At 41.6% G+C, this 14327-nt stretch overlaps 1 protein-coding gene across 3 annotated transcripts in view; it reads right to left on the bottom strand.

Annotated features, from left to right (window-relative positions):
- Positions 1-14327, bottom strand: part of TSNAXIP1 (translin associated factor X interacting protein 1) — a 125474-nt gene that overhangs the window by 7696 nt on the left and 103451 nt on the right. For all 3 annotated transcript variants that reach the window (XM_088471837.1, XM_088471834.1, XM_088471836.1), the window contains 3 exons: positions 8179-8307; positions 5749-5907; positions 5348-5457 (listed from right to left, as the gene is read on the bottom strand). In XM_088471837.1, the coding sequence (XP_088327963.1) occupies positions 5348-5457; positions 5749-5907; positions 8179-8307 (398 nt within the window). The remainder of the gene's footprint in view (positions 1-5347; positions 5458-5748; positions 5908-8178; positions 8308-14327) is intronic.

The following is a 14327-nucleotide window of genomic DNA, read 5'->3' as shown; positions in this document are numbered from 1 at the left end:
TATATATATATTATGTGTGTGTGTATGGAAAAGAAGGTGGTCAAAAATACATGCGCCTAATAGTGAAATATTGTTAAGTAAAGTAACAACTGGTGCTCAAAATAAATGCGTACCAAAAAGAAAAGCTTTTAGGCTTATCTAAAATTCAAGAGTATATGGTCCACACTGAATGGAATGAATATGATGTAATCGACTGGATCACCTTAAAACGAGCTCATTCAAGCCCATAGGGAAGAGGAGTAATATAGTGTAGTATTTTCTTATATGAGTGATATGACAAATTACTTAAGGCTGCGTACCAGATAGTGCTGTATTTAAAGCCTGTAGTATGTCATTTCCACGTATCCCCTAGTACCCTATTTCAGTCCTTCATAGGAGCGTATGTGATCAATATACACGAGCTAGATACAAATGGTCCCCCGTCAGTATATTAACACTGATTTTATTGGATACAACAACAAAGGGATACAATATAGGAAACATACAAAGAAGTTAAAAAAAAAATTCTTATCTTAATAGGATGGTACCCAGTCCTCTTAGGTGTAATTAACCAGAAACTAGAGATCCTGGGTCAGCTAACCTTAACACGTTTCGTCCTATGGGGACTTCTTCAGGATTGGTAATGGGTTTGTGGAGTGCCTTCTATTTATCCCCTAGATAGGGGGAGGTTTGCTTCAGAGATTTGCGCCAAAGAACAGCGCATGCGCAGTGCATGGCGGCCATTTTGTATGACGTCATATATGACGTTTGCGCTATCCCACTAAACTCCGGGGGTATTAGTTATCAGGAGCGCTTTCGCATACACCGGCGGCTCAGATGTCAGTCTGGCCATGTTTATGTGGAGCTGAGTGTCATAGGCAGGATCCCGGCGCCCTATTGTATATGGCGACGGCCATTTTGTTGGTTAGGCAAAAGCCCATACCAACGAGGCGGTGCCCATTTTGTAGGTTTGGGAAAATTGCTTATACAGCGGTGGCCATTTTATTGGTTAGACAAAAGCCCATACCAACAAGTCGGTGGCCATTATGTTGGTTTGCAAAAGTTGCTTATACAGCAGTGGCCATTTTTAGAATGGGTACAAAAGTGGCCATAGTAATAATTATATACAGAGTTACAATTAAGTCAGTTTATGTGTGTCTGACTAATTTATGATAGCAACAGGTTGTTATAATAGTATATATCACACATAGTTGTGAGCATAAAATCTTATACATTACAATTAACGTTAAGCATAAAAAAATAAATAATGAATTTATATATATATATATATATAAATAAATATGTGTAAAAACAATTGGGGAACATAAGAGAAATAAAGGGGTGTACAAAGAGTGGTTTGACCTTTTGCTCTGCACATGAGCATACAATTCATAAAACACTAACCCAAAAGACAAATATTTGGTTGGTAATAAAGTGTGCATCATGGTACCATGTTGTACAGGTAGGATGTTAAAGGCAAGGTGTTAGGAACCTAAACATATCTGAGTATTGCTTATAATAAGACCATAAAAATTCTAAAAGCAACTAAAACACAGTAGTTATGTCTCATAATAAGCAAAATTGCAGAATATAAATAAAATATAATAAAAATATGTGCAAAATCAGGATTAGAGGAATGGAGCTACAGTATTTCATAGCTATAGTTTAGGCCGTTTGGTTGGAGAGTGTTTAGTTGAAAGATCCAAAACATTTCTCGCTGTGAGAGTTTGATTGCGAGATCTCCACCTCTTGAGCCTAATTTCACATGTTCAATGCCTTTAAAAGTTCTGGGTTGGAGTGGTGGAATGTTTTAAAATGTTTGGATACTGAGTGGCTTTCTATCTTATTCCTAATATTTCTTACATGCTCCTGAATTCTATGTTTTAGGTTCCTTTTCGTTTTGCCAACATATTTTAGTCCACATGGGCATTCTAATATACTGTATATATAACAGAAGAAGTATTGCAATTGATGAACTCTTATGTTGTGTGTTCTGGAATTATGAAGATTAGCAAAGGATTTTCTGTTTGGGTGGAGATGTTTGCACCTGTTACATTTTCTACATATATATGATCCGACACATTTCATTAAGTCTTTTTTAGTGGGATCAGTATGTGTAAGCATACCGGGAGCCAGAATGTCCATTAAATTCCTTGCTTTTTTAAAAATGATCGTTGGTTTTCGTGGTAGGATATTTGATAAAACTATGTCCATTTTTAGTATCCCCCAGTGTTTATTCAGGACTTGTCTGATTTTCCTCCTCTCATTATTGAATTGGGTGATAAAGGGGACCATTTCCTCTCTTTTCCTATTGTTTTTGGCTTTGTATTGTAGAAGGTTTTCCCTTCCTGTGGCTTCTATTTTTGATATGGCTTTGGAAATAAGCATTCCTGATAACTAATACCCCCAGAGTTTAGTGGGATAGCACGAACGTCATATATGACGTCATACAAAATGGCCACCATGCACTGCGCATGCGCTGTTTTTTGGCGCAAATCTCAGAAACAAACCTCCCCCTATCTAGGGGATAAATAGAAGGCACTCCACAAACCCATTACCACTCCTGAAGAAGTCCCCATAGGACGAAACGCGTTGAGGCCAGCTGACCCAGGCTCTCTAGTTTCTGGTTAATTACACCTAAGAGGACTGGGTACCATCCTATTAAGATAAGCTATTTTTTTTTACTTCTTTGTATGTTTCCTATATTGTTTCCCTTTGTTGTTGTATCTAATAAAATCCGTGTTAATATACTGATGGATGATCATTTGTATCTAGCTCGTGTATATTGATCACATACGCTCCTATGAAGGACTGAAATAGGATACTAGGGGATACGTGGAAATTAGTTACATACTATAGGCTTTAAATACAGCACTATCTGGTACGCAGCCTTAAGTAATTTGTCATATCACTCATAATAGAAAATACTACACTATATTAGTCCTCTTCCCTATGGGCTTGAATGAGCTTGTTTTAAGGTGATCCAGTTGATGACATCATATTCATCCCATTCAGTGTGGACCATATACTCTTGGATTTCAGATAAGCCTAAAACTTTTTCTTTTTGGTACGCACATTTATTTTGAGCACCGGTTGCTAATTTACTTAACAATATTTCACTATTAGGCGCATGTCTTTTGGACCCCCTTTTTTTCAGAACTACCTGATAACTGACCCCAAGAAGAATGCTGCCGCCTTTTAATCAAGGATCAGTGACTTTCAATTGACTTTATTTTCACTATTTGATCACAGCATCACACTAGATGCAAGATTCATATATATTTTCTAATTATTGTTTGATACCTGTATTTATTTTTGAGGGAAAAAAAATCAGTCTAATTCTTTGTTACTGTCTTTATATTGTACTTGTAGTGATGCCCACAGCCTTATCATTTTATAACTCAAAAACTGGGTTCATGCCCAGAGATTAATTCTTATGATCCCACTGGATTTATTTCAGAATGTCCCCTTAATAAACTTCTATCTATTTCAGAGGGGAAGCAGATGGAGACTGTAAGTCTAAGGGGGAGATGTACTAAGCCTTGTAGAGAGATAAAGTACCAATCAATCAGCTCCTAACTAATTTTTCAAACACAGCTTGTAAAGTGACAGGAGCTGATTGGTTGGTACTTTATCTCTCTCCAAGGCTTAGTACATCTCCCCCTAAATGTGAACACTGCCCAAATTATGCCAACACCCTAAGGGGTAAATTTACTAAACTGATGGTGCCCACACACATACCGATGTCCTCACGATACGATTTTATGGCCAATTTCCTCATGAACTTTCACGGGAGCTCCCTTGCCGTCGTGATCACGATTTGGAGTTAAAAATGTCCAATCTGACTAAAGATCTATCTTGCAGCCAATGCATTGTATCCCAGATTGTCTAATCTGCCCTACAGCACGGCAGATCAGAAGATGCGATGTACGACGAGCGGGGACGCGCATCGGCATGGTGCTCGTGAGTATAAACTCACGATTTGTACTTTTTTTACCCGATTTGTCGTCACGATTCGTTGAAATCGGCCAAATCGTGTAAAATGTCGCTATGTGTGTGGGCACCTTTAGAGTTTTTAGAAGTGAGTTTTAAAAGTAATATTGCCCATAGCAACCAATCAGATACTAGCTATTATCTTTTAGAAGGTGCTAGTTAAATGTTAAGTAGAATCTGATTGGTTGCTATGGGCAACATCACTTTTAAAACTCACTTCTAACAACTCTCACTTTAGTAAATGTACCCCTAAGTGTGAGTGGTCACATGCCAGTGAGATGTTGAACATAGCGCTGCAACCAGTTTGACTCACAACAAATCACTGGAGAAGTGATTCAGCTGTTTTTTTTGCAATCACTGAAAATGATATGCCATTGTCATTGTTTGGATGGTTTATTCTACCATTGTCATCAAATGTTGTTGCTGATTCTTCTATTGTCATTACCAATTATTGTGAGTCAAACAGGGGTTTTCCAGTCAACCGCTGGTAGAGTTTGCCAAGACCTACAATGACATGGACACTGTGTATGAGAAGAGGCAGGAATAACCTATCTGTGCAGTTCCTCCCCCCAGTTACACAGAGAAACCTGGCAGAGAAACCTGGCTCATGCACAATGAGCTATATGGTGGTTGGAGTCAGTATTACTGTCGGGTGGAGAGCTGATACCGAAGCATTCCCAGAAGTGACGTCTAGCATTCCTTATAGAAGAGTAATGTATAAGTTGGGATATACGGATGGGACAATTGGGAGAGTCTGACAGAAAGGAGAGTCAAAGTTTTTGAGATATTGAACAGCCACAGATAAAGAGGTAAAAGTTGTATTATGTATGAAAAACTGATTCATTTTACTAAAACATGGGGCAGGACCACATATAAAATGAACTGAGGCAAAGCCATTGACAAAAAGCACAGCACATTATTATTAATTAGCAAAGGAACTCCGCATATGCTGGGTCACTTCAGTCTGCCCCCCACTCTGCCCCGTTTTGTCCGGCCCTCCCTCTATCTGTTGCTCTGTTCCCCACTCTCACTGTTGATCTTTCTTGTCCTGCCACGCACTCTCCATCCCAACCCCGGCCTCTACCTCTTCCCTCCCCCCTGCTCTGCCCCGCTCCCATACTTACCCTGTTCCTGGTAGCTCCATGGGTCCTTTTTTTCTGGCTAGGTCTGTCCCTTCTCCCTAGTAGCATGCGGTGCACACCCGACTACCACTGCGCATGGATGTAGGAGACTGGACAGACCTTACAGAATCATTATCAATATACCCTGACAACATTGTACACTCTACCTAAACAGTTTGGAGAACCAAATGCAGACGCATTATCTCTGACAGCAGTTTCATGTTTTATTTCATATACAGTTAGAATATCCTTACCTGAACTGCTCTCGTGTCAGTAAACCATCATTTGAGCTATCAGCAATGGTAAGTTCTTTCAGAAGGTAAGTATGAATGTGTAGCAAAGCAGAGTACAAATCTTCATCCACCTGTAAAAAGACCTATGTATGGTAGTAATACATAAAGCAACCCGCATCCTGACACACATAGCAGTCTAATGGCTCCACTTTAATTTAAACAAAAAATGACTCCCCAAATAGAAGTTCTAAAATGACTGACCCCCTCTGTCTAGCCAGCGACACTTTCAGCTCTTATCTACTGTGTATACAGTATTCAACAAAAGCAATTTGCGCTTAGATTCAATTCTACATTAACTCCGGTATCACCAGATGTTAATACATGTCTGGCAGACACAATTGTGTTGCTAAAATACTACTTACCTGACTAATAAGGACCTTATAAAAGTAATGCATTTGCTCATTCATCATCTGAACCCGGCAGGTCTCATGCAATGTATATGACCATTCAATTGCAGCATCACCAAACTTCTTCTGCAGGAAGTTTAGCAAGAACTCTGATAGAAATGACTGCTTGCCCTTCTACATCAGAAACAGAAAGCGAAAGATTAGTACTTCCTTGCTTTTTACACTCTAATTAAAATAAAAAAGACAAACATATATAAAATAGGCAAAAATGTGCATTTCTGAAATCTATAAATATTTGTTCTCTCTGGTGCTGATGCAGAGTAAATTCTATGTCATACCCCTTTCAGACAGAAATGTCCCTAAAACCTGGAAGTTACCCAGCATGTGAGTGCCGAGTCGATTTGCCGATCGTAGCCTGACCCCTCTTTAACACAAAAAAGCAAATTACAGGGTCAAGCATTTCTACTCGGTAATTTGTTGATCAACACGGGTATTTCCTCTGTGTGAAAAGGTCAAGCCAGGTCTCCGACCCTGGTGAAAACCAGGGTCGAAGTCTCGGGAATTTCGACCAAGGTTAACCCTTTCACACAGAAAAAGGACCTGTGTTGATCAGCACATTACCGGGGAACAGTGCTTTACCCAGTAATTTGCTTTTCTGTGTGAAAGGGGTATCAATGTTCCAAAAGTCTATTCAGTGATTTCATTGTGCATATAATGCTTGCTTTGTAGAGCGACTCACATCTGACACTTAGGACTCCATATATTTTGAGAGAAGAGAAGAGCTTTTCTGATGTAGGGTGAGTACAAAGGTGGCATGTTTATGTTAGAAGGCTTCCACAGGACAGGTGCAAATACACACTGATTATTAAGACTTGTTTTAAACTAGATAAATATGCTGATGCGGAGGAAATGTGTACAGCTTTGTATATGGGTATTTTATTGTGCTTTTTTTTATTAGTCATTTATGCTCATTTTGCTAAACACTCCCCATTTTTCTCCACACATGCAATGGGGGTGTAAGTAATGCCGAATCAGAATCGCCCCCCCTGTGTTTATATAAACACATTGTCAGTATTAAAGTGTCTAATTGACTTTTCTTTTTTGTTTTTTTTTAATTATTATAAAAATTATATAAAGCTGTCCTCAATCCATATCATTGTTTCTGAAATACAGTCATCAGGGAATCCTAACAGTGCACATGTTCCACATCATCTAGCTCAGGCTTGGCTAACCTATTGCTCTCTAGCCCACAGGTTCTCAGGGCCCCAAACAGTGCATGTTTTCCAGGTCTTGTCACAGAATCACAAGGGAAATAATTAGCTCCACCTGTGGCTCTTTCAAAATGTGTCAGTGAGTAATGAATCCACCTGTGCACCTGCTGGGTGACCTGGAAAACGTGAACTGTTTGGGGTCCTGAGGACCGAGTTTGAGAACCCCACTGATCTAGATGAATAGCAAGCACCAGTGCTATAATCGGCCCACCTATGATAGACAGAGGGTTTACCAGACATGCAGTTCGTCTTGCATGTTTTCTAATTTAAGGGGTCTATTTACTAAGCAGTGTTAGGAGACAGAGTGAAAAGTGATAAGAAAGTGATAAGGTGCCAGCCAATCAGTTCCCAACTTTCATCTCATAGGCTGTGTTTGAAAAATGACAGTTGGGAGCGGATTGGCTGGCACCTTATCAATTTCTTATCACTTTTCACTCTGTGTTCTAACACTGCTTAGTAAATAGACCCCTTAAAGGGGTAAAGAAGGGATTTGATGGGCATTTTTATCTTAAATTGAACACTTTTATAGTCTGTTTTCTATACTATAATACTTTATTGCGAAGCTATATGTTCTAATGGGCCATGGCTCCAGGATATGCTGGTACTTATAGTTTCACAAGCTCCAGCATGTTTTGGCAAGTATTCAGGCTCTTGTAGTTTTACCAGCAGCCAGTCAATGGTTGCTAGAGCTTGCTAGGATGTGAAGTTCCACAAGTGATTGCCATGTTCCTGTTATACAGTCACAGCCAGCCTGGTAAAGCCCAGTGCAGGTTACCGCTTTTGCAATGGGATCCCACAGTAAACGTAGGCCTTAGGTGAATTAGCTTGCAATTGCAGCCCCTTTGAGAGGACTATAAGAGGCCCAATCTTGATATTCATTTAGGTAGGGAAGGGGCGAGGTATGCAGTTTAAAAAATAATTTATATCTTATTTATATCTTATTTTAAAACAGTACAGATACATGTTAATCATGCCATTAGGGTCAGCACATATCTAAGCAGCATCCGCACATGATACAGGTATCTGGAGGTGAGAACTAGTCTATTTAGGCTGCGTCTCCATGGGTGTGCACACCCCTCCTATTCTCAGCTTGACAAAGAAAAAAAAGTTTTTGCCTAGAAAGACATAACACTAATGAGATGTGAATGATGTCCACAAAACTTGACATTGTTACCTGTTGATCCACTGCCATCTTCTCTTTCCATATTTCCTTTAGCAAATTAGACACATCTTTTAGGCTTAATTTTAAGTTCTTAACTGGTCCTTCATGGCGCAGATGGCAAGGAATATTTTCCCTCTTGCCCTACAATAAACAGACACAAAGAAAAATAATACATTTAATATATATGAGCACCTAATTCAAGAAAGTGGCAAATAAAATAAAAGTCAAACATGTAGATGACAGGGCAGCAACATTCAAAATCTAATCTCACACAAAGCTGAAAATTATTTGTCAGCTATATGATTGATTTGGATCAGAAAGCTATAAATCGTTGTGACTGGATGATCTCACTCTGCCAGGCAATGACAGATTTTTGAAAGTGATAAAATAGTGGTGGTTACTAGTTCCTGAGTAAGCTTACTCCACCACTCCTAATGCTGGCCGTACTCTAGTATGACCAGCATGAGATAAGATTCTACTTACGATTTCCCTTGAACTCCCCGGCAGCTCCCTGGCAGTCCCGGCCACACGATTGACACACGCTTTACATACGATCACACGATACGATGCATTGTGCGCCCGACGTCCGGGCAGCGTCATTTGTAAAAAAAATGTAAAAAAGACTGATGCACGCACGAGGAGATCCGTGATGCATGCATCTGTCTTTAATAAAATAAACATAGATGCAGGGATGGTTCAGTGAGAACCATCCGTGAAAATTTTTTTTTAAAGTGTTTTAAAAAATATGGCATGACCTCACCCCCCCCAAAGAGCAACCAGCCCCGGGCTTTAGTGTCCCAGTGCTGATTGGGCAACATACGGGGGACAAACGACGTAGGGGTCCCCCATATGTAAGCACAACCAGCATCGGGCTAGTCAGAACCAGCCCTGGTTGCCAAAATAAGGGGACAAACGATCTATTCTGTGCAGCCAGCACTGGACTCTGGTCCGGTCCTGGTTCGGGAAATACAGGGGGAAAAAATGCATAGGGTCCCCCTGTATTTTCCAGAACCAGCACCAGACTTTTTCTAGCGGGGGGCTAATGCCACAGCCAGGGGAGCCCTTTCATCGGGCCACCCAGCCAAACCATTAACCCTGACTGCTAGTCAGCCCAAGCTGGGGATCCCTGGGGAGCTGGGGACCCCCCCAATAAAGGGGTCTACCCTCCAGAGCACCCCAGGCTCCCTGGGTGGTGGGTGCCGGGTTGATTATGTAGTGTAGTGCATTTCAAATAGTTAAAAATATTGTCTCTTCCTGTGGAACTGCAGGTCCCAGCAAGCCTCCCCCGCATGCTGGTACTTGGAGAACCACAAGTACCAGCATACAGAGCATTACGGGCCGCTGATACCTGTAGTTCCACAACAAAAGCAATATTTAAACACAGGACACACACCGTACACAGTATAAGTTTATTAAACATACATGCACTCACACATGTACACATACTCACCTATGTATCCCTGTAGCTCACTGTCCCATTCTCCAGTAGATTGTCTAAACGGTACCTGTGAAAAAATATATACTCACCGTCTCCTATGCGAAGTTTGGTTTTCTTCGGTCCAAAGTAGGCATCCAGGGACTCAGCAAAAAAAAAAAAAAAAAACGATCAGCCACGAACTGAAGTACCAGTCTATAAGAACGGTACTTCCTGAATGAGAGCTTAGCGGCGGGATTTCACCATGGAAGCCCTGCCGTTGAGCGTTCATTGGCTGAGAGAGGCGAGCCCTCCGCGCCTCAGCCAATGAACGGTTCCCACCATTGTAGTCAATGGTGGGAGCCGTTCATTGGCTGAGAGAGGCGGGCGCTGACCTCTCTCAGCCAATGAATGCTCAGACACAGCATTACAAAGGGCAATGCCGCGTCTGAATACTTCATTCAGGAGATAACAACCATCGAGGTTGTTATCTGTTGCGTGGTTTGGGGGTTTTTTTTGTTTGTTTTACGAAGACCTAGGTTGCCTACTGGGAGAAGGGGACCAGTCCAGGTAATGTAGGTGAGTATGTGTGAGTGAGTGTGTATGTATGTATGTAATAAAACTTTACTATAAAGGTGTGTGTGTATTGTGTTTATTTAAACATTTCTGTACAGGTGAACTACAGGTACCAGCGGGCCCTTAATGCCCCACATGCTGGTACTTGTGGTTCTCTAAGTACCAGCATACGGGGGAGGCTTGCTGGGACCTGCAGTTCTACTCGTAAAGACAATGTTTTCACTTCTTATTTTACACTACACCACATAATCAACCCAGCACCCACCGCCCAGGGGTGCTGGGGATAGCCCCGGGCTGTCAGCCTGGGGTGCCCTGGAGGCGGGGGACCCCATTATTGGGAGGGTCCCCAGGGATCCCCGGCCTGGGCTGACTAGTGGTCAGGGTTAATGCTTCGGCTGGGGGGCCTGGTGAAAGGGCTCCCCTGGCTGTGGCATTAGCCCCCGCTAGGAAAAGTCCGGTGCTGGTTCTGGAAAATACAAGGGTGCATTTTTTCACCCTGTATTTCCAGAACCAGGACCGGATCAGATCCCAGTGCTGCGCAGAATACGTCGTTTGTCCCCTTTATTTTGGCAACCAGGACTGGTTCTGACTACACCAGGTGCTGGTTGTGCTTACATATGGGGGACCCCTACGTCGTTTGTCCCCTGTATGTTGCCGAACCAGCACTGGGTCACTAAAGCCCGGGACTGGTTGCTCTTTGGAGGGGGTCACGCCATTTTTTTTTAAACACTTTTTTGCATTTTTAGCGAGGGATGATATGACTGATTTTCCCTTCTCACCTTGCAGGTAATCTATTGGCACCAGTCATCTGACATAGAAATACCATTGCTGTTTGAATATACTGATTTTATAGGTAATCTATTAGCACCAGTCATCTGACATAGAAATACCATTGCTTTTTGAATATACTGATGTTATAAGTATTATGTCATTCAGTATTATCTGCAAAACCAGAGTAACTTAAGGTCTGGCAATATAACTATATATGAACGCCTAGATACATTGGATGCTGTGTAGGGTCTGCTTGTATTAGAATTTTATGACTTGTATCTGGTGTGGATGAGTTTATTGGGGGGTGGGGTGCAATCAGTGACTAGATATGTATGCTTCACTACAGTATATACTCAGTAGGTTACAAGCTGTAGGCCTGTTACAAGGCTGCTTAGGTTTATTATTTCAAAGTGGTTTTTTATGTGCTTTTAGATATACAGCAGAATTTAAAGAGTGAGACAGGCGATAAACAGGAGGAACATAGGATAACAACATTTAAAAATAATTCATTACAACTTGGAAACAATTGAAAAGGATCTTCTGAGCTTCTGGACACCCTGCAACTCAGCCACCAGATTTCATTATAACCTGGATACACCTTTTGCCAACACCCTGCTTCAGCATTGCAAACAACTACCAGTTAGTTTGCTCCATTTTGTATGTATTTTTTGTTTACTTTACACCACAGGTTCTCAAACTCAGCCCTCAGGACCCCGAACAATGCATGTTTTCTAGGTCTCTTCACAGAATCACAAATGAAATAATTATCTCCACCTGTGGATCTTTCAAAATGTGTCGGTGAGTAATGACTACACCTGTGCACTTGCTGGGTGACCTGGAAAACATGACCTGTGTGGGGTCCTGAGGACCGAGTTTGAGAACCACTGCTCTACACTGTTTGTTATTCCTGTACCACTGTCAATTTATGTCGATACCACTGTAGTATCTACCATTGTTTAACACCTGTACATCTTTAAGAATACTTTATACTTAATTTAAAGTCCTTCAACTTTAACAGTTCCAAACTCATTTTGTTTATTCTATACTATTGTAGTTTGCCTTTACATCTGCCAGCACTGTTCTTCCTTTTATCTGATTTTTTAACATCTTAACTGTACTGTTTCTGCATCTCGCTCTCATCACTACTACTGCTGTTTCTCTCCCAATACCCTCATCTACACTGTCTTTCTTTTCTTCTGCTCCCCCCATCACTCAGAAGCTACAGTACATAATACTTTCCTCTACCACTAGTTCCCATCTCTTTTCTCCCTCCAGTCTCCTCTCCCTCCCTCATTCCTCTGTCTTCCTTCATCCCATCTAGTACTCTGCACCACATCTCCCATAACTCCTAAGCACTGCACCCTCCCTTTTCTTCAAGTTACACCTCTTCTTAACCCATGCCACACTAAACCTCCACCTTGCCCACCACCTATCACCCTTTCTCATTCAGAAGCCCACCACATACACACTCTCCTTATCCCCCTGCACTAAATCAATCTCAACCAAACACTATAGCAACCCTAAGTCTCCTTTTCTGTCCTCCCAACCCTGTCCCTCTCTCCTGTCTCCTCTGGAAAGCCAGTTCTGTCTATAATCAACTGGTCCCCATCCATGAGTTACATCTCCAACTCCTTGAATCTCCTAGCCATCACCAAATCCTTGATTTACCCATCTGACACCACCTCTCCTGCAGCTATCTCCTTTGGGGGCATCACATTCTTTCACGCTCCCTGGACTGGAGGTTGCCACAGTGTTGGGGTACATCTATCGTTTGGTCACTCCCACCTACTCTTACCTTCTAAACTCTCCATTTCATTATTTACATTCAATGCTCATATCAGTCGCCTCTCCCAACATCCTCGAGTAGCTGCCTTTCTTCTTCCCCCTGGACTTGGCTCAGAATTCCCTGATAACTTTGCTTCTTGGCTCCTAATCTTCAAATGGACTCTCAAGACCCCTTTCTTCCTCAAAGCTTTCCAGCGCTCATCCTAACCCACTACTCCATGTTCCTTCCTTACAATCCAGCCCATCTGTGTCACCCTGTTTGTCTGCCCCCTTCCCTTTAGAATGTAAGCTCTCAAGAGCAGGGCCCTCTTCCCTCATGTGCTTCTCCTTCCTTTACTTATACTTTAATTCACAACAGCACCTAACATTTGGTTGCTGATGCCATGCTGCTTATTTAAGTGTTATGCTGCAATGTTTATAAATCATGTATTTGTCCTGTATTGTTTGTACTGTTAATAACTATTTCTTGTGTGCTCATTTGTTTATGTAAGGAGCTGCGGAAGCCTTGTGGCGTCATATAAATAAAGGATGATGATAATTTATTATTATCATCATCCTTTATGTATATGACGCCACAAGGCGTCACATAATCATACGATACGTTTTAGGAGCTGCAGGAGCGCGCATCGGATCGGATCCTACTTAAAAAATACACAATTTCTACACGATTCATCGTATGATGCTTTGAAAATCGGGCAATTGGCCTGAAATCGTGCAGAAGTATGGCCAGCATAAGGATTCCCTTCTCACCCTTAGTAACCGTCTGTAACTGACTCCTCCCATTGCATAGTAAGTGGTAACTCACTGCCACCACCATGCTCCTACACCCGCACCTGGAACGGCTTGTTCTACACAGGATCTTTACACCGACACCTGTACGCACCTACTTCTGGGTATGTGTGGACATGCTGCTGCAACACCTCCGAAGGAGTGATGGCTAATTCCTACTGGTCCCTTATTAAGGACCAGTCTGCACTGAACAGCTGAGAAGTAAAGATAACTTGCACCAATGAAAAAGGTCCAATGGAGGTTAGGAATAAACCGCTCAAACTTTTGGAACTCATCCAATAGGTTCCTAGAAGATAGCAGGAACAAATGTGGGGCTGGAGGAAGATTATTTAAGTCCTTATACCTCTCTGTATTGAGATAATAGGACTTTTATTCCATTACTATTAAACCAACTGACATCTGGATTATAAATGAATGTCCAAAGCGAATAACACATTTAGAAAGGGTGAGTACGATTTTGAAGGATTTATTTGGTACAATTCACCATGCATGACAGTAGACACTATGTGTAGTTTTTCCTGTAACCATTTCTTAGTATCCTGAGGAACACCTACCAGAAGGTTTGAAAGCTAGCTGTCCAATCTGTAATCACCGGCGGGTAATGATGCAATATTACCCAAGGCTTGTTTACATTCAAAATCGGTGAGCATATATTATATTGAGTGTATGCTTTTGGACTCACACAGTGAACACTATATTTGTTTTCCTCTTTTTTTTTGCAAAATCACCCACACATCTTCAGACTAAAGGATGGAGAAGAGTTGGAAAAACTCCATTTGATTGCACTGAATAGCTGGCAGAGGGTTTCAGCTTGGAGACACTAGTC

The sequence above is a fragment of the Taudactylus pleione genome, unplaced genomic scaffold (genome assembly GCF_031769625.1).
Source record: "Taudactylus pleione unplaced genomic scaffold, aTauple2 ptg000117l, whole genome shotgun sequence".
Lineage (NCBI taxonomy): Eukaryota > Metazoa > Chordata > Amphibia > Anura > Myobatrachidae > Taudactylus > Taudactylus pleione.
The sequence above is the reverse complement of the archived record's forward strand: the minus strand, read 5'-3'. Positions and strand labels throughout refer to the sequence as shown.